The sequence below is a fragment of the Fukomys damarensis genome, unplaced genomic scaffold (genome assembly GCF_012274545.1).
Source record: "Fukomys damarensis isolate Sample0158 unplaced genomic scaffold, DMR_v1.0_HiC HiC_scaffold_13, whole genome shotgun sequence".
In the NCBI taxonomy this organism is placed as follows: domain Eukaryota; kingdom Metazoa; phylum Chordata; class Mammalia; order Rodentia; family Bathyergidae; genus Fukomys; species Fukomys damarensis.
In genome coordinates this window covers 2,207,240-2,228,006 of record NW_022900925.1, presented here as the reverse complement: position 1 = coordinate 2,228,006, position 20,767 = coordinate 2,207,240, and the positions used below count along the sequence as shown (strand labels likewise).

The following is a 20,767-nucleotide window of genomic DNA, read 5'->3' as shown; positions in this document are numbered from 1 at the left end:
GATTCAGCCCTCTGGCAGGGCACTTTCTAGTGGATATGGCTTGACAGGCACACAGAGCTGAGTCAGGAAGTGAGGCTGCCTTCCCAGCTTTTGCCTCTGTTCCACTCTTACTGTACAGTCATCCCTCAATACCAGGTGGGGATTTATTCCAGGAATCCCACAAATACCAAAATCTGGATGCTCAAAGTCCCTCATAGAAAATTACATTGTATTTGTATAGAATCTGTATACTTCGTGTTTGTCTTCCACTTTCAAACATCTCTAGGCTTATGTAATGTAAATACTATGTAAATAGTTGTTATACTGTAGGGAACAATGACAAGAAAAGAGTGTGCATATTCAGTACGGAAGCAATTTTTTCCTGAGTAATTTTGATCTGTGGTAGTTGAATCCACGGATTTGGAATTTGTGGATATGGAGAGCCAACAATATTTGCAAATCTCTCTCTGATAAGTTTCTACAAGGGATAGCAAACAGCTTTTTGCCAAAAAGACAGGCCTTACCTTCAGGGAACTTCCCTTCTGAGTACAGGGCCCTGGAGGGAGAGAGAAAAAGAGAGCAGGTTAAGAATTGCCCCTCCTCTGTGTTACCAAGCAGCCCATGGAGGAAGGCCTGCAGAGCCCGTGGTGCCTTCATACAGGTTCCCAGGGGGTTTCTTTTGCACACATCATCATCTAGATTGCCAGGATTCCATGATTCTAGCTACAGCGAAGGAATCTGGGTGGGCACCTTACCCAAGGACAGCTAATCCCAAAGCTGCTATGGCTTACAAAATGACTCCAAGCAAGCTTTGCCTGTTAGGCTTGAAGGTGAATAGCTTGGTCTCTTCATAGTTTTTCTCTGTGATGTATGACAGGAGAATATTTTAAAGTATTAGGTGATACTTCTTCGATGGTATTTCCTCCATGATATTTCCTTTTTCTTTTCTGAGCTCCCCAATTCCCACCTGAGAGTAAGGGATGACATGAGCCCAACAGCAATGATCTGGCAAAGGGGGTGAAGGAGTTGAGAGAGTTGATCAGCTTATGGAACTCACTCTGGCACCAACCCAAGAAGTAGAAAAGCCTGACAAAGCTTTGTCTCTGGGAACCTGAAAAGGAGATGACTTGTCCTGCACTCTGGAGACTCTGATTTTGTTGTGGTCAGGATATCCACAAGAAGAGGTGAGCACTGCAGGCCTGCATCTGGCACTCACACTGACAACCTTATACCATAAGGATACTCACTGAGCAAGGTTATGTATAGAGCCCTGGGGATGGCAGAGAGGTGCCTCCCATGGCAGGGGAAGACAGGAAGGGGCCCGAGAGCCAGAAAAGCCAGAGTGGGTAGGGCCAGCCAGTGCCAGGCAGTCAAAGCAGCAATTCAGTGAGTGTGAGGCAGAGCCAGATGCCACAGAAAGGCCAAGTGAGAACTAAAATGAGTCTGATGAATTTAGCGGGCCAGAGTGACTGTGGAGAAAAGATTTAGAAGATGGTGAGCGTGACCATAAGTGGTTTTTATATGAAGGGCAGTGGCCCCATTAGTGTAGAGAAGACATGGAATATGGATAGCCTGTGGTACTCCTACCTCTTGAGGAAAATAGCCCCAGGAAGTTCTGCTTATAGAAGGTGGCTTCCCTGGGTGGGTTTTCTACTGGAAGGGAGCCTTCCCTGGTTTCCCCACTTTAGTGCAGACTGGACCAGGGACGGAGCAAGCTAAGACAACCTCAGTGTCCTGGCAACCCTGCCTGTTATGGTGATCTTGGTTTGTTTGAAGAATACCTGATTGGATCCTTTATCTGATACAGTATGAATAGTTGGTTTAAAAAATGTCACAAATTTATTCGCTTCCTGTTCATGCCTGTCCTGAGAGCCCAAGGCCCCAACATTAACTACATGGTTAGAAACACTACTTCTGGGCTGCCTTGCTTTTCCATATATTGTCACAGAAACATCGCAAACTATAAATTACAGAATCACAAGCTGGGTATGGTGGCATACACTTGTAGTCCCAGTATTCAGGAGGCTGAGGCAGGAGGATCACTGAGTTCAAGGCCAGCATAGGTTACACAGTGAGATCTTGTCTCAAAAAACAAAACACACACACACACACAAAAGATTGTAAGGCTAGGGATTTAGCTAAATGGCAACATGCCTGTCTTACAATCACAAGGTTCTGAGTTTGATACCCACTACTGGGGGCAAAAAAAAAAAAAAAAAGATTGACTGAAGCTGGGGAATGTGTCTTTCCTGAATCTAATAGACACAAAGAATCTCACAACAGATCTCTATAACCATGACCTCTGGCTGCTCATGAAGTGACTAGTCTTTGTAGGTTGAGAGAGCAGTCTGGTCAAATCAGGGACTGTGATCTGGAAAGAGTATGGGGGAATGATTTCTGCATCTTCCACTCAGTGATGTGCAATTTAAGGAGAAGGCTGGAGGGTCCTCAGGATGAATCTGCCTTCACAGGTACCTGACAGAAGAATGAGATTCTGGTTCTTTCTCTGCCACTGTTGAACCTTACAGTCCTGGGCAAATCCCTTCATGGCCTCAGTCAAACATGTGATGGCTGAGACGTAGTCATTTCCAACTTCATATATTTCACGGGTCCAGTCTGAGACTGTGGAGCATATTAGACAAAGATTATACAGTGAGACTTTCAATCCACTTGCTCAGCCAGGAAAGGCCCAGCACACTGCTGACTTGGGTCCCAGCAGAAGCACGTCTCTAGGGGACAGGAAAGACTGTGTTTGTATGACCCTAAGTTGTTCAGAATCTTTGAGGTTCCATTTAGGTTTTATTGGTAAAGTGGAAAGAAAATATCATTAAACCTCAGTGGCTATGACGAATAGGTGAGATTTCATATTTTATAAGTTATGCCCTTCTCCAAAGAAAGCCTGGAGGTATTGTACAAAATTCATAATGACAGATTAAAATAAAAATGAGAGTAAAGAGGAAGAAGATGAAGCCAGAGGATATACTGATCCACAGAGCTCATTCTTTGAAGTCTTTTTATTTGTCTGTTTTTTGAGACATGGTCTCACTTTGTAGTTTAGGCTGGCCTTGAACTCACAGTGATCCTCCTGCCTCAGCCTCCTGAGTGCTGGGGCTACAGGCACGCACCATCCATGTACTACAGGAGTTGCAAAATTGGCCCAGAAGCTTTCTGTGTCCACATTAAAGAAACGAATCCAGTTACCACATTTGCCATGTCCAGGGGCTTTAAAAAAAAAAAATCAGCTGTTTAGGAGATGAGCATTTCTTTTCTTTTTCTTTTTTTTGGTACCAGTGATCAAACTCAGGACCTTGTGCTTGCAAAGCAGTCAGTGGAACCACTGAGCTAAATCCCTGGCCCAAGATGAGCATTTCTACTGAGACTTGTGAGAGATCATAGAGATGGTGTGGTGAGATGTAGTGAGCAGCATAGCCACCCGTGACTCACTGGTAAATTCTCTAGGCCTTAGATATCCAGGGGGAAAGTGCTTTAGCAACTGTGACCTTTAAGTAAATGGGCAAACCCTCTTCCACCTCCAATCCTGAGAAATCATACCTCACAGCTGCATACAGAGCAACATGATTGCTGTGACCACTGACTCCTCCTGAATCGAAAGTCACCACCTGTAGAGAGAGAGAGACAGGATTTTCACTATATCTCTTGCCTCAGCTTCAGAGTAGCTGCTGCCATTCACTTGGGAACAGAAGGAGCGAGTAGAGCCCTGAAACTTCAGATTCTGAGGATATCTGAACTGACTCCTGAGCAGATCAATGGTATGTGGCTATTGGCCTGGCTGATTTTAAAATGAAGATGGCTTTCGTGGATTTACTGCTCGCTCTTATTCCTGGCCAGTAGAGCACAGTATAATTCAGCCATGACAGAAACTTGGTTCACAATATCTTTGTTGCTTATCTGCTTAACTATTTATCAGCACATTTAATTTTTCTAGCTGGCTGTAATGTGAACTTTGCTCAGGAAGGTGCTGCCTGATTTATTTGGACTCTTTTCCTTATGCCATACCACAGGCACAAAATCTTTATAGGTCAATAACCACTGTGTACTCGGGTTGAGTTCACAGAAAAACTATCTGTTCATAGACTCCTTGCTTCCATTTTCACAGATAGATCAACATCAGTTTACTAACTGGAAGTTTAGTCTAGTATTTAACATTCTATTTTGGCACAGGTAGATTTAAAAGATCAAAGGATTATTTGAATAATGACAATAAAAAACAGCCAGGATAATAAAGAAATATGAAAAAATAAACAAGGATTCAGGAAAAGGAATAGGACAGTTAGAGGATGACAGAAAGTGGCAGACTTTCCCAGGGAAAGGTGGTGACACAGCATGGATGAAGGGACTTCGAACAGAGACTGAAATAGGCTGGGGAGGGATTCACTCTTGGTCTTTCTAGTTAAAACTGTAAGACATGTTGACTGGTCCCTGGAGGATTCTGAGATTTGAGAATTATTCTTTGGGAACACCATCAAGAAATAGTACCACCTCAGGTGAAGATAATCCACTGGTAAATTCCCTAGGTCTCAGATATCCAGGGGGAAATCTCAAGATGATCTTCCAGTACCAGGGAAGAATTCTGCCAGGGAATGGCTACATCCCTTAAAACTAAGAAGCTCTTTGGCAAATCCCCTCTCCCTTCCTTTTTGTTTCATGCCATTATTGAAATGTTTCCAAGGAATCAAGTACTCTATACAGGAAGGTTTTCCCAGGGCCAGTCTTGATTAAGAATGAGCCTACTATTAGAAACATGTGCTTCGATCTCTGTCAACTACCAGCAGATTTCTTAACTGTCACCCTGAGAACCTCAATCCTTCAGTGTAAAACTCAAGTCCCCATTAAAGGCGAAGTTATCCTTAGAATTGTAATCAGTCTCTGCCACCTCAGTGTGAATAAGTCCTGTGGAGTAAGATTTCTTGGTAGGCTGAATAATTATTCCCCCAAATATGTTCTAGTCCCTGGAACCTCTGAATGTTACCTCACATGGCAAAAGGGACTTTGAAAATGGATTAAATTAAGGATTTTGAGGTGGGGATATTCTGCATTAGCTGGTGGGTTGAAATGTAGTATCAGTGATCCTTACAAGGACAGAGGGTCAGAGAAGGAGGACGTGCCAACAAGGAGCGCACATTGGCATGATAAACTTTGAAGATGGAGAAGGGCTCATAAGCTAAGAAATACAGTGATCACGAAAAGCTGAAAATGGTAAGGAAATAAATTTTCCCATCAGTGCTTTCAGAAGGAACCAGGCTTGCCAACACCTTGACTTTAGCTCAGTGAAATCGATTTTTGGACTTCTGAACTTCAGAATAGTAAAAAAATAAATCTGTTGTCTTAAGCCACCAAATTTGTGGTAATTTGTTGCAACAACCATAGGAATCTAATATAAGGGGGAAAATAATGAGGGACCATTTGGGACATAGCAGTGTCATTTCCAGTGGTCCAGTATTGGTCTTGTAGAGTGTTCAACACCCATCCCTTTCTTCCTTTCATCCTTCTCTCCCTCTTGCTTGCTTTTCTTCCCCTTCTTCCCTCCACATTTTGGACAGAACCCAGGGCACCCAGCATGCTACAGAAGGCACTGAGCTACACTCCCAGCCCAATACGCACTTCTGCTCACTTTTAAGAGACAGTCTTCCTCTTCAGCTATACACAGCTCCAAATCTTCCTTCATTGATCTATTTCTAAAGTTTTCTGTTTAAGCACAAAGGCATATTTGTTGCAGTATGTCCATTTTGTAATGTAATAGTCCCACCTGGGCTTAATCTTGTCTCCTTTCCTCCTCTTGGATTGTAGGCCAACCCACCTTCCAGTCAACTGCTATTTCAAATACTACCAGTACGAATAGTACCTAAATAGGGTGTTATCTTTATCAGAACTTTCTCCCACTCGTTATCCCATTTATTTCTCCAAATGATCCTACGAGATATAATCTAAAACTGCCCTAAAATATAATCTTTGAAAGCTGGGCATGGTGGCTCACACCTCTAATCCCAGCATTCTGGGAGACTAAAGGAGAATCAGCCCAGCCCAGCCTGGGCAACTTAATTTGTTACTGAGACGCCGTCTCAGAATAAAAATATAAAGTAAGGCTGGGTGTGTAGTTCAGTTCAAAGGCTCTGGACTTAATTCCCAGTACTGACGAAATGGAGCAAAACAACCAAAAAAGTATAAAAATGCTAATCATATAACTCACATATCCAGTGCTGATCCTACATGTTTCATGCAACACAAATAGGGGAGGGCTATGCCTAGTAATCCTAACACTGATCACCTGCAGCACCCTGGGCAAGCTACAGAGCTGTATTATCAAAAGTCTTTTCTACTTGGAACATCTTGGCTTCTACCTGTGTGATATCAAGAGAGTAACACTGTCCTGCTTTTCTTAATAGATTGCTGAAGATAAAATTAGATCACTATGAGCAATCTGTGTGAAGTCCCTAGGTTCAATCACCAGCAAGGAAGAAGAAGAAGAAAGAAGGAGAAGGAGGAAGAAGAAGAGAAGGAAGAGGAGGAGGAGGACAATGACGACAACAGAAAGAGAACAATAGGGAACCTGTAGGGCACTTCAGTTTCTAAGGCATCTGGAAATCTTTGGAAACACTTTCATTGTGACACCTGAGGAGAGGTCTTGCTACTAAACATTCTACAGTGCATAGGACAGTTCCCACATCAAGGAATTGTCCACCCCAAAATGTCTAGTGCTACAGCTGAGACACCCAACTCTAAGGGAGCAAGGATTAGGTACGTTTGGCTTTCTGCTGCAGTCCCCATTCTCTACACTGTGAATGTCCTACAGAAGGTGTTGGACAACTAGAGTTTTTACTTTATTTATTTATTTATTTGGTACCAGGGATTGCACTCAGGACCTTGCACTTGCGAGGCAGATGGTGGAAACACTGAGCTAAATCCCCAGCCTGAACAGCTAAATTTTTGAATGACAGATGAGGCAAGGCTTAGGGCCTAAGACCTAGCCCACCTGATGTCCAAAGAAGACCCTACCAACCTCCTACTCTGCTTTCTGTAGAGTGCAGCTTTGCACTTGCCAAAGCCCTGTCACGTCAGTCACACCTTGTTGGTCTCGTGATGCTATTGTAGGGAACAGGGTAGACAGCTTGAAAGGCTACGGCAGACACAGGACCAGATGGAACTCAGTTTCCTGCCATCACACCATGCTGATGGCTGCCAAGCCAGCTTGGGCAAAGAAGTGTGTTTAGTCTCTTCCTGGCACCACCCAGGTGATAAACTCTTCCCATGACTCAGCTCTGTGTTCTCCAGTTCTATATATGCTACATTTTTGGGACTTCACCATCTCTCAATGTGTAGTCAGTACTTCCAGTCTGAATGGAGTAACTGGGGACCCGCAAGATTCATGCTCTCATCTTGGTACCATATTCTTTTTTTTTTTTTTGAGACAGGGTCTCACTATATAGTTGAGACTGACCTGGAAATCACTGTGTAGTCCAGGCTGGTCTCGAACTCACAGCGATCCTCCTGCCTCACCCTCCCATGTGCTGGGATTACAGGCGTGCGCTACCACGCCTGGCCGTGGTACAGTATTCTGCCACTGAATGTCTCCTCACCTGCCTCAGCCCTAGCCCTGCAGGGACTGTTCTTCTGTGTAAAAGTACATTTTAACTGTGATGCAGGAAGTTGAATGGAAACCCATGTTTAGCTCCTTTCCTGTGAGTTATGGCCACACTGGTCATAGTGTTAACATGATCCTGCACTTCTACTGTAGTTAAATAAGTATAGGTCAGAGAAAGCATTCCCAATTGCACCGTGACAGCCTGTATTTCCTTTTGAGTAGTAGGATGTGTTGCAAGTAATTTATTAGCAAAGTGCTATTGTAAAATGATTCTCATTGACAGTAGTTAAATCAATTCACAATTCACTTGTCAGTGAAGGCCTTGTCACTCACTTGAGTGAATGTTAACTGCCCTGCACACCTTCAGAAAAGCCCTCCAGGCAGGAAAGTGGCAGTTTTGGGAGGAGCACTCTCTGAGGCTCTATTCTGAATCTGGAGATGTAAAGATGTCAGGCACAGTCCTGACCTTCACAGATCTTACTCTAGTTTGCAAGACATGGTCTGCACTTTAAAAGGTAAACAGCAACACCTGCCACATGCAAAGCACACACAGCAAATACTGTGAAAATCCCCAAAAGGGCTAAAGAAGACAAGGAACCCTTCTCGGAGAAGGGGTTCTTGAGGTGGGCCTGGGCCACAAATCACCTTTCTGAGACCCAAACGTGAGTAAAAAAGGCATGCAGAGCAGTTTTGAAGTGCCACCTCTAGATATTCAAGGCCCAGATCGGGCACAATGTGGTCTGAAAAATAAACCTAGCTGTCACCAGTGTTTAGGCTTAAAGTGGGGACTGGTTCAAGGACAGCTTTGAATTCTAAGTTTAAAAGGATGAGAGTTTATCCTGTAAGCATGAATGGGGAGAACAACACTGGTTAAGCACTAAAGTGGGAAAGGGAGGGAGGATTTGGGGAATGGACCTGGGGAAGCCACAACAAAAGAGAACAGGGTGACAAGTAGACTTAAGGTTGGCCATGAAGAGCAGCTCTTTCTGCACAGCTGAGATGTCCCGATTGTGGGAGAATGAGGCAGGTTGGCTAAAAGGACTAAGGTCAGTCCGTCAGCGGGGCTGGACATTTGACTCAAACTCATGAATGTAATCTACTGCTTTCCTGTTCAGATCTGGGAAGGGAAGGCAAGATGTGTGGGCTTGCAAACTTAAAAACCATTTTCCATCCAGGAAAAGGAAGAAAGCCAAAAAAAAAAAAAAAAAAACAAGATGGAAGAGTCCAGCAGGGTCAGGGCCTTTGGGGCCCACCTGCATCTCAGCCGTGATGTGACTGAGAGCGAGCAGTGAGGTGCACATTATTGTCTGTGTGCACTAAATTGCTGTTGTATATTTTCCATTTGAAAACAGACTGATTAATGTATCAGTGTAGATCCTCTCTTAAGAAAGGTCTAAAGCCAGGTGTGGTAGCACATGCCTATAGTCCCAGCATTTGGGAAGCTAAGGCAGGAAAATCACCCCACGTTGAAGACCAGCCTGGGCTATGTAGTGAGTTCCAGGCCAGCCTGAACTACATAGTGAGACCTCTTCTCAAAAAAACCAAAAAGGAAAAAAAGACCCTATGATGACTGTTATCACTATGTATGTGTAAAATGTACCAATAAATGTTTTGCTATTTAAAAGAAAAGAAAAAGAAGGTCTAATCACTTCAGTCAATGAGTTCATTATTGTTAAAAGCAAGATTCGTCTTTTAATGAAGATTAGCCATAACTTAACAGAGAAGGGTTTTAAACAATATTAACCCAGGAAGGATTACTATTATTATTGTTGTCATTATTTTGAGATTTAGTAAGCCTTCTTAGCTTTAAAATCAACCAGAGGCTGGCCGGGCGTGGTGGCGCATGCCTGTAATCCCAGCACTGGGGAGGCTGAGGCAGGAGGATTGCTATGAGTTCGAGACCAGCCTGAGCTATATAGTGAGTTCCAGGTCAGTCTCAACTACATAGTGAGACCCTGTCCCAAAAAACAAAAACAAAAACAAAAAAAACAAAAAAAAAAATCAGCCAGAGGCTAAGTCTAGACCTACTAAATCCTACTAAAGCTGAGATGTGTTGTTGCTAAGCCTGTCCACCTTTGCAAGTAAATACGAACATCTGCCATTGCTATTGCTATTGCTCTAATATTGCTCTATTGTGACTGAAATTTTCTTTCTGAAGTAGGTCTGAAATTACCCTCATGTTTTTAGAAGTGAGAAAGTTGAGGCTTAAAACCCTAGCTTTGAAGGCTGGGGATTTAGCTCAGTGGTTCTGCCACCTGCCTTGCAAGTGCAAGGATCCAAGTTCGATCCTCACTACCAAAAACAAAAAACAAAACCAAACCCTAGCTTTGGGGCTGTCAGTGTGGTTCAGTGGTACAGCACATGCTTAATATGTTCAAGGTCCTGGGTAGAGTCCGTGGTACCCCAAAATTCTTTTTTTTTAGAATCCCAGTTTGTCTACTTGCCTACTTTGGACAAACTGTTTAAGCTCTGTGAAGCCCTGCTTCCTCTAAACAGAAAATAATACTCTAAATGTGAAAATGCATGGCACAAGGTGTAGTTCTATACAAATAAGAGTCATAGCATAGGATCCTGCCAGACAGAGGTGAAGGAAGGAGGACATAGTTTGCAAAAGTATTCTGTCTGTACCTTTGCATCAATTATTCAGTTACTCAGTCTCACAAAAGATCTAAAAGGCAATTAAAAGGTGTGTTTCAGGTGAGCATAGTCCAGCACACTTGGGAGTTTGAGGCAGGAGGATCATAAGTTCCAGCCTAGCCTGGGTGACTTAGTGAGGCTCTGTTTCAAGATAAATAATAAAAGAACTGGGGATGTAGTTCAGAATAAAAGAACTGGGGATGTAGTTCAGTGCATAGCCTCAGGTTCAATTCCCAGAACTTAAAAAAAAAAAAAAAAAGGTGTGTTTGTTCCTTAGCAAGTTTAGGAGAGAACACTGGAGTTTTGGGGCCTTTCTACAGAGTGGGTATTGAGTAGGACTGGATGTGGGAGGGCAGCCATGGGAAAAGTTGCTGAAACCAACTAATGTGACAGGACGGGGACCTGGGCTTTCTAATGAGGGATTCGTCCCCTTACCAGGTTGATGCCATTGACCTCTGTGTACTGGAGGAGGATGCTAGCCACATGCTTCGTGTCCCACTGCACTGCTGGGTCATCTGGGAAAGTCCTGCAAGCAAGAAGCACAACTTGAACACCTTTTCTTATTAAGTACAACCTTCCTCTAAGCTCCAATAGTATGTGCCCAGTGTGTCAGTTATATTTGAAGTTGGGGTTTCCCTACCTTTTAAGGGCCTCAGATTTCAAGTAAGAGATACAATTTACAAAAAATGAAACATCAAGAAATCAATGCACAATTTATTATTGAGCCTTCACTTTCTCACAGCACTAGGGATTGAACCCAGGACCTTTGCACTGAGCTACATACCCAGCCTTTTCAAGTTATCCAGGCAGGACTCAAACTTCGGATCCTCCTGCCTCTGCCTCCCGAGTGCTGGGATATGCCTGGCCTCCCCCCACCCCCTTATGGCCCTATGAGTTTAGGGATGCTCCTATAGGAAGCAAGACAGACAGATCAGCAAGCAGGGAAGGGCTCAGGAGAAAGCAGAACTAGTAAGAAGCCCCACTTTCAGCCCTGGAAATGGAATATAAAACATGGCCTGCTAAGCTCTGAGAGGAGAACTAGGAATACAGGAACCAGTGGAAGTACCTTAGGGTGACACCAGCTGCCTATATGTTCCCAGCTCAGAGAGCTACATAAATGTATCAGGGTAGTACTTTGGAAACTGAACACATGGTCATATTTTCATAGAATTTTAGCACACAAGAACAAGAAGCACTGCTGGGCATGGTGGTGCATCCCTGTAATCCCAGCACTTGGAAGTCTGAGGCAGGAGGATTGCTGCAATTTTGAGGCCAGCCTGAACAGTATAAATACATTCAAGGCCAGCCTGAGCTACATGGAGGGGAGAGGGTGAGGGAGAGGGAGAAAGAAAAGGAGAGGAAGAAAAAGGGAAAAGAGAAGTTCTGAGTGCTGAAAATGAATCCCAAAGAGCAGGAAGCCCACTTCTCTTCAGAGAATCGCAATCTGCTACTGGAGTCAAGCTCACTTGAGCAAGGTGCAAAGGAACAGGCAGTGCTTTGCACCCTTCTTTTGGTGACTCCATTCCCGGACAGCAGTGAGGAAGCCTGTCTCTCTTCCCTCTTCTCTCTCCACCCCTGCTGCTTTCTGATACTGGGGACTGAACCTAGGGACTTCACATTAAGCTACATCTCCAGCCCCTTTTTTATTTTGTATTTTGAGACAGGGTCTTACTACATTGTCCAGGCTGGGCTCGAACTTGTGATCCTCCTGCCTCAGTCTCCCAAAATATTGGGATTACAGGCATATGAGATCATACCCCACTTTTCTTTTTGCAGTACTGGAGCTTCAACCCAGGGCCTTTGCACTGAGCTATATCCCCAACCCATTTTACTTAATTATATTTTATTTAGTTTTGAGATGGGGTCTCACCAAGTCATTCAGTTTCTCAGGCTGGGCTTGAACTTGGATTCCTTCTGTCTCAGCCTCCCAAGCAGCTGGGATTATAGGTGTCTGTGCCATCAAATCTGGCTATTTGACATTTTGAAAACAGCCATCCTAACTAGCTCAGTGGTAGTTCATTGTGGTTTTGATCTGTATTTTCTTGTTTATTAGTGTGTTGAGCACTTTTTCATATACCTGTTGGCCACTTATTTTCTTTGGAAAAATGTCTATTCAGGCCCTTTGCCATTTTTTTTTCTATTATATAAATTCTTAATATATTTGGATATTAGTCCTATGTTGGATGTGTTTTACAAATATTCTCTCCTATTCTGTAGCTTACCTTTTCATTTTTTGACTTTTCTGGGCAAAAGCTTTTTAGTTTTATATAGTTTTACCTGTTTATTTTTTACTTTTGTTGTCTGTGCTTTTTGAATTTTATTATAAAATTACTGCCAAGGAGTTTCTCCTGTTTTCTTCTAATTTACAGATTCAGGCTTAACATTTAAGTAAGCAATCTTGAGGTTGTAATCACTTTCTCCCTCACCCCTTTCCCTCTTCCTTTGCTGGGGATTGAACCCAGGGCCTTGCACATACTAGGCAACAGGTCTCCAGCCCTGTAAACAATTTCTGAGTGAGTTTAAGACTGGCTGCTGGGCATGGTGGTGCATGCCTGTAATCCCAGCACTCAGGAGGCTGAGGCAGGAGAATCACTGTGAGTTCAAGACCAGCCTGGGTTACATAGTGAGTTCCAGGTCAGTCTCAACTACATAGTGAGACCCTGTCTCAAAAAAAAAAAAAAAAAGACTGGTCATATAGTTTAAGGAAAGGACAAAGGTGTTAATAGTAAGTAGTGTTAGAATGATCAAAAGCAGGCCTGTGTTACTTTACCAGAGCTCAGTCCTAATATTTACTGATGATCTATTGATAGTTCAGTATTTTTTTATTACATTGTACTTCACACTTAGAATAGTAACTGGTACGTAGGAGGAATTCATGAAATACTGTTTTCCCATTACTAATTTGTAATATTTTCTTCACTATTTTCCTCTGGTATCTAACAGTGGGAGATATTATCCATTCTTATTGGGAATAATGGTGATTAATTTTTAGATGAGTGTGTTTCAGTAGCTGCTGATTTGTGAATTTAAAGATAGGCTGAGCATATGTGGACGTTCACTCCAAAATTTCTTATACAACCTTTCTCCAAGTCTGTCAGTGACGGATCTCTGAGGTGACCAACATTCTCAGAAAGATGAAGACACTGAAGTCAGGAAAACAGAGCCTTTTGTTCAATACCACTGGGATTCCCCCTTTCACACAGAATGCCCACCTCTGGCTTCTGATCCCTTGAGATTCCTCCCAGCTTTTCTTTCTACCTCTTCTACTACCTCACTCATTTTCTAGGACTTGCCTTCAGTGCTACCTGCTCCACAAAGCCTTCTGCAAGGGATTTAGGGCCAATTGAAAGTTTAGAGGGCCCAGCCCCCTACCCTGCCCTTCTTTTTGACACCAGTTAGTAATTACTAGTTCAAGGGTTCCCCAGATCACCCTCAGGTTCCATAATTCACATAGCTGTCACTGAAAGCTGTCCTATTCATGGTTACAGTTTAATCTCAGAGAGACAATACAGATTAAAATTAGTCAAAGTCCAGATGGGCATGATGGTGCACACCTGTAATCTTAGGTGAAGCAGAAGGATCACAAGTCCAAGGCCATACTGGGCAACTTAGCAAGATCCTATCTCAAAATAAAATTTTTTAAAAAGTCGGGGTTGGGGATGTAGTTCAGCGGTAGTTTGCCTATAATACAGGAGGACCTGGGTTCAATCTCTAATACTGAAATAAAGAGAAAGGCAGAGGGAGAGGGAAAGAGAATGCTATCAGGTATGACACAGATCACCTCCCAGAAGCCAAGGACAGAACCTAGACTGCTCCTTCGGTAAGGCTGAATTCTTTACTACATACCTTCCCTGCATTTAACCTTAACTGAACTTTTATACCAACTATGGCCTAGACCATTTCCACTTAGCATCTAATGAGAATAGTATTCTACTGTTTCTACCGTTCTCTGTTATTTTGGGTATCTCCTTATCTAGAGTCAAATTAAGAGAATAGACTTGTTTCTTATGTGGTATTTGGTACAATTCAAGTCAAAGATCAGTTTATTTAAATGAATAACAATAAGTGTGCTTCTATCACATGCAAAGCATTTTACTAGAGGATGTAATAAGCACTGATTGTTTTAGTACCAAGGATCAAACTCAGGCCTTTGTGCCTGCCTTGCCACTGAGCTAAATCCCCAGCCCAAGCATTACTTGGTTGATGGAAGCATCCCCTACTTGACTGAGAAGAAGGCAGTTTTACCAGCCTCTGATAGTGTACAAGCAGTAGGTTGGAAGGCAACTTTATGTAACAGATTAAGAGTAAAAAGTATATGAAGTGAGCCGGTTGTGGTGGTGCAGGCCTGTAACCCCAGCAATCGGGAATCTCAGACAGAAGGATTACTACAAGTTTGAGGCCAGCCCCAGCAACACAGTGAGTTCAAGTTCAGTTTGGACGATGTAGTGAGATCTTTCTTAGGAAAAAACAAAAAGTATATGAACTGGGTGGGAGGTGCAAAACATTCCAATGGGACTCCCTCTCCTCAACATAAGAAAACAAAATTTTATATTTTATGAAATAGAAAACTGGAAAATCTCAAGCAGGTAAATGTAGAAAAAGTGACTCCTTTCTGACCAACTACCTGAGTTGTCCTTTGCCTAAAGTTCAACCCTCATCAGTGCAAGCACTAAGTCTAAGTAATAACCGTTGCATAGTTTCTATCTTTTCTAATAGGTTAGCAATTCTGTTGGATAACTATGTTGGCAGAACATAAATAGGAGTGTTGTGAGTCAACCTTTGGATTGTTCCTTAGAAGATGAACTTTGCCCATTTTTGTTTGGCCAGCACTCCCCCGACCTTCTTTTCCCAGCCCTCATCTCATCTCACTGACTGAAATTTGTACATCCTGACTAGAACTGGAGTAGCCACTTTGGTCTATGACAGATTCTTAGGTATGAAAGACACAACAGCGTGACAAAACAAGGAACTGAGGCACCAAGGACCGTGCGGAGTGAACGATCACACCATTTTGGTGTACGATCTCCTATGATTATTGTGGACTTCTGGTATTTCTAGCAGGGCCAATCTTTAAAAGGCTCCATATGATCAATTATTTAGGTTGTTTCTGATTTTTATTACTGTAATAAGGTGTAATAATGAGCACCTTATATGTATATAATTCTTTGTATGCACCTTTCAATATTTCCTGTGATAACGGCATGGTGGCACATACCTGTAATCCCAGCACTCTGGAAAACTGAGGTAGGAGGATCATAAATTCAACTCTAGCCTGGGCAACTTAATGAGACAGTGTTTCAAAATTAACACTTAAAAAGAGGGGCTGAGGATGTAGCTGAGTGTAAAGGCCCTGGGTTCAATGCCCAGTACAAGAAAAAAGGAAAGATTACAATTTTATCTCTTAATTAACCCTCCTTGTTGGAAATCACATGTATGTCACTCGTAGCCCATGCAAGGTACTGTAGAGGTCAAACATCAAAGAGTAGTGAAGCTTTACATTTAAAGAATATCTGGCATCACACTTCCTATCTGACCAGGCAACAGATCTATTCCAGCGACAGACAGGTATTCTAAAGCAATTCCCTGGCTTCTTATTTTTTTTCCATATCCAGGCCTGTGTATATTTACAGGGAAGGGCACTAAAATTATCGAGCTCAGAGTTTCTAGAAACTTTCTTTAATTATTAGCACAGTCATCCACAGGCGGCTTTTATAGTAATTTTAATGAAAGAATATGGAAATTTCTCACATGATGATGTGCTTGAGTAAGTTTGCCGAGATGTAAAGATAATTCTGCCTAAAATAGATAGACATAGGGAACTGAAGCCAAGTTTTAGACCAGGTTTTGCTCAAGTAAAACTGAAATGACAACTTTGAAGAACTCGCAGGACAAGGAGAATCAGATACTGCAGGACAAGTACAAGGATAACTAGGGATTGCCTTGGGCAGTTGCTGAGTTCTGGACGTCCACTTTACTTTCAGAGGAATTCCAGGAGATAAGAGTTCATCTTACCTAGCCCTCTCAGCTCAGAAACAGCAAAGCCAAGCTCTAAATTGTCTGGCAAGGGCAGACTTTGCACTTAGACCTAATTCAGAGAAGCTGTGTGGTGTTTCCATTCCACGACTTTCCATCTCAAATCAATCAAGTGATCTTTTTTTTTCTTTTTGTGGGGGTACTAGGGATTGAACTCAGAACCTCACACTTGCCAGGCAGGTGCTGTGCCACTAGGCTAAATCCCCGGCCTAACCAAGTGATGTTTCTCTCTCTCTCTCTCTCTCTTTTTTTTTTTTTTGGTACCAGGGATCAAACTTGGGCTCTTGCGCTTACGAGGCAGGCGGCAGAACCACCGAGCTAAATCCCCAGCCCCCAAGTGATGTTTTTTGATGAAAGCCAGCAAAGGAGAACTGAGAATGGGACAGAACTTCCAGGGTAGTTCTTCTCAGTCTGAGGGCTACTTGGCATACTAAAAAGGACTATTTAATATGCTAAAGATTGTTGGGGCTGTGGCTGTAGCTCAGTGGTTAGTAAACACAAGGTCTAGGTTTGCTCCCTAGCATCACAAAAAATATATATAATTTTCTATAAAATGGAATATTACTCAGCCATAAAGAGCGAGAGAATAGATTCATTCATAGGAAAATGGATACATATTGAGGATATACTCCTAAGTGAAATAAATATGTCACACATGTGTAAATACTGAATAGTTTCTCCATTGTGAATAAACTGTAATAGTACATAAGATCCTAATGAGAATACTGACATTTAGAAATTTGAAGAAAAGAGCTAAAGGTGTAGGGAAGGTGTGATACGTAGGGGAAGAACAAAGGGAAAAGTTGAGAATCAAGACTTGCCATGTAAAGGTACATGATCCCAACAATGAATGTAACTGTACTGTATCCCTAAAATGTACCAATAAACTCAATAAAATTAAATTAAAAAAAAAATATATATAAGACAAAACAAAATAACAGCAACAACATAAGCAATTTATGAAGGAAGAAATGCAAATTACCAATATACAGTATATTATTTCCAGTTCTCAGAAAGAATCAAAGAAATGCAAGATTGAAGCAAGATGTGTGGAGAAGGGCCAAGGAAGGAATACTATAATATATTGCTGGTGAGAGTTTAAATTTAAATTGCTGGAGAGAGTTAAATTGCTGGTGACAGTTTAAAAGAAGGCAATTTGATGTTAGTTAATTATGTGCTCTTTGACCTTAGAAGTTTATTCTAAGGAAACAGAGAAGCCTAAAGGCCAAAGTAGATGCTGCATTTACAGTGGAAGGAGGTTGGCAGTTCTGTTGTTTACCACCAGGGAGCAATTTCTCTAACTTCCTGAATTGTGGCTCATGAAAAATGTTAAAGAAAACAAAATTTGGTGGGTATGTTCAGAGTAAAAGCAAAGAAAACATATAGATACACCCAAGGGATGGAACATACACTAGCAACACAACCCCTTGAGTCCCTAAACTTTAATATTTCTCTTATCTTCTCATAAAGAATAAGACTCACAGGAAAGAGGAATAAAAACACACTTAAACTGAACTTTGAAAATGAGCCTGTGAAAGAACATCTAAATAAAGGGATCTGGATGTAAGTTTCCAGATGTCCTAGCCTCAGTTTCCCAGCAATAAGAGCCAGAACAATGGCCAAAGCTTGATGTGTACTTTACTGGAGAACGTGGACCTCAGGAAATAACAAAACACAGAAAGAGGGAAGCAGGGGAAAAGGGAGGCTTTGACTTGGCTCCAGTTACACACTGGCTGGGTGATCCCAGGAGTCTGTCTAAAAAGTTGTACGAAAAGCATTTTAGATCTACCCACCTGTCCAAGAAGAGAAAGGGGAAATGTTTCTCTCCAAAGGGTGTTTGCTCTCCAGTATTTCAGGGTTGAGCAGGCATGGGCACCCAGGACTGGAGAACAGCAGAGAAACCTGGAGGAAGAAACCAAGAGTGCAGAGTGGACTTGAGTGAAGGCTGTGAGATGCAGTCAGCATCTGTGTGGTGGGCTACACAACCACAGTGGGAAGGAAGCATTCAGAGGGGTGTCGGGGAGCCAGGTACCAGGGTAGGACTCTAAGAGAACAAAATCAACGTTTATTAACACATTATGTTCTAAACACATACCTAAGTTTTAGACAGAGATATGTTTTTTTGTTTGTTTGTTTGTTTTTTGAGGCAGGGTCTCGCTATGTAGTTGAGACTGACCTGGAACTCACTATGTAGCCCAGGCTGGTCTCCAGCTCACAGCGATCCTCCTGCCTCAGCCTCCCGAGTGCTGGGATTACAGGTGTGTGCCACCACGCCTGCCTTAGAGACAGATATGAATACAAGTCTTGGTCTCTTCCCTCAGGAAGGATAGTGAGCTTTGGGTTCCTGTGGCACTAGAAGGAATTTGCCAGACAAACAACAGAGGACCAGGGGAGGAGGTTAGAACATCAGGTTGAGGTGGTGGTGTGGCTATTTGGTGCCATATCTGCCCACCCGTGGGTGTTATGGCATATGAAACACCTTGTGAAGATGACAGCTCTGAAGACCACTGAGGAGAAAGGGGTTGATGTTTTGGAAGTCATCAAATATGGCAGAGGAAGTAGGTTCTTTTAGTTTGATACCTACAGCCTGATCAGCCCTCCCTAGGGGTAGATTTAGCAAACACAGTGTTAATCCTGCTGGAAAATGCCCCAGACTCCCAGCCCCGCCCTAGACCTCAGTGTTCAGTAAACAAGCTGGCCTCCCAGACTGTGAGAGTTCATAAAAATAACGTTTGTTTTCCTACTGGCAGAATATCCTCAAACTCTGACCTTTCCTACATATCCTAGTGACTCACTCTGGCCGGCACTCCACAGCCAGTGAGGAAAATGATAGAAATGCTCTGGGAAAACCTTCTGTGGGGAACTAAGATCCTCAGTCACCAGGCACAGTCAAGGAACGCCCCCTTACCTCATTTTCCTACCCAAGCAAGCCCACGGCCCAGCCTTCCTTCACAGCTCAAGCCTTGTACACAGAGGCAGAGGACATGATCTGTGCAGCTGGAACTCAACCAGGGTTGGGCAATTGCTTATCTCTCTAAAAACCAAGTCCCACTTTTGCACACCGCACTCTGAACTTTAGTACAGACAGGAGGCAGCTCACACACCCTTATTTGGTCTGTGGCTTGTGCAGCACAAGCTGGAAGGCTCAGCCACCCCTCCTCCACCCACCTCTGACACATTTCTAAACTCGATTACTTCCTTTGTAATCCAGAGCAGGCAAAGGTCAGTAGGTTCAATGTAACATGAAGGCAGGCCTACAGCACAGGAGGCTACCTGGTGCCTGCTGTTATCCCCTTCTCTTCTGGGAGGCAGTGACTGTCATGCGTGTGGAGGTCAAACTGGTGCAAGGCTGCTGGAATACACTGGAAGCCAGGGGAGTGCAAAGGAGATTTGGGTAAAAGTGTAGGTGGCTATAGGAGTGTATCAAGTGGAGAGCAAAAAGGTACTGGCTTCACAGGATTAACTGTTCGATTTTTTTTTTTTTTTTTTTGGTATCAGGGATCGAACTTGGGACCTGGCATTTGCAAGGCAGGCAGCGGAACCACTGAGCTAAATCCCCAGTCCCAGGATTAACTGTTCAATAAGTGCTGTGAGATTAAAGGAATTTTTGGAAAACAGACTGGAGCTGGGCATTTGGCAAGTGTCAGATGTCAACTATTAAACTACTCCTTGATAGACGATAATTCAAAGTGTGTTGGGGGAGTGAAAAGAGACATCACAAAGTGGTGATCAGTCCATAATAGAACCTAGTGTTAGTAGGTACAGTAGTGCCTGCCTGTAATCCCATAATTCTGGATAATTACGAGGAAGGAGGATCACAAATTTGACCCAGGCTGGGCAATTTAGCAATTTAGTGAAAACTTGTCTCAAAATTAAACATAAAAAAAGGCTGGGGAAGCCAGGCGCGGTGGCCCATGCCTGTAATCCCAGCACTTGGGGAGGCTGAGGCAGGAGGATCGCTGTGAGTTCAAGACCAGCCTGGACTACATAGTGAGTTCCAGGTCAGTCTCAACTACATAGCGAGACCCTGTCTCATGAAACAAACAAAACAAAACAAAAATGCTGGAGATGTAGTTCAATGTGAAGGCCCTGGGTTCAATCCCTACTTATGTGTCCCCTCCCCCCAAGTGTCGTGTGCATACAGTCAGGTCATGATAGGCCTTCAGTTCAAGACCAGCCTGGACTACATAGTGAGTTCCAGGTCAGTCTCAACTACATAGCGAGACCCTGTCTCATGAAACAAACAAAACAAAACAAAAATGCTGGAGATGTAGTTCAATGTGAAGGCCCTGGGTTCAATCCCTACTTATGTGTCCCCTCCCCCCAAGTGTCGTGTGCATACAGTCAGGTCATGATAGGCCTTCAATATTCTGCTGACATGCTAGACACAATAGGAACCCTTTAAAGTTTTTTTTTTTTTTTTGTACCAGGGATCGAACTGTGGTCCTTGCATTTGCAAGGCAGGCAGTGGAACCACTGAGCTAAATCCTCAGCCCTGGTTTTTGAGGGTTCAAATTA

General features: G+C 43.0%; 1 protein-coding gene across 8 annotated transcripts in view; it reads right to left on the bottom strand.

The window, feature by feature from the left end:
- The window catches only part of Pigl (phosphatidylinositol glycan anchor biosynthesis class L), a 72,401-nt gene that overhangs the window by 11,107 nt on the left and 40,527 nt on the right, over window positions 1-20,767 (bottom strand). For 4 of the 8 annotated variants that reach the window (XM_010611516.2, XM_010611526.2, XM_033762766.1 and 1 more), the window contains exons 3-5: window positions 10,652-10,742; window positions 3,532-3,599; window positions 504-535 (exon numbers count right to left, since the gene is read on the bottom strand). In XM_010611516.2, coding sequence (XP_010609818.1) covers window positions 504-535; window positions 3,532-3,599; window positions 10,652-10,742 — 191 coding nt within the window. Of the gene's footprint in view, window positions 1-503; window positions 536-3,035; window positions 3,202-3,531; window positions 3,600-10,651; window positions 10,743-18,042; window positions 18,152-20,767 lie in introns of those variants that run through there. The other 4 variants (XR_004516935.1, XR_004516934.1, XM_033762767.1 and 1 more) reach the window with 3 other exon arrangements.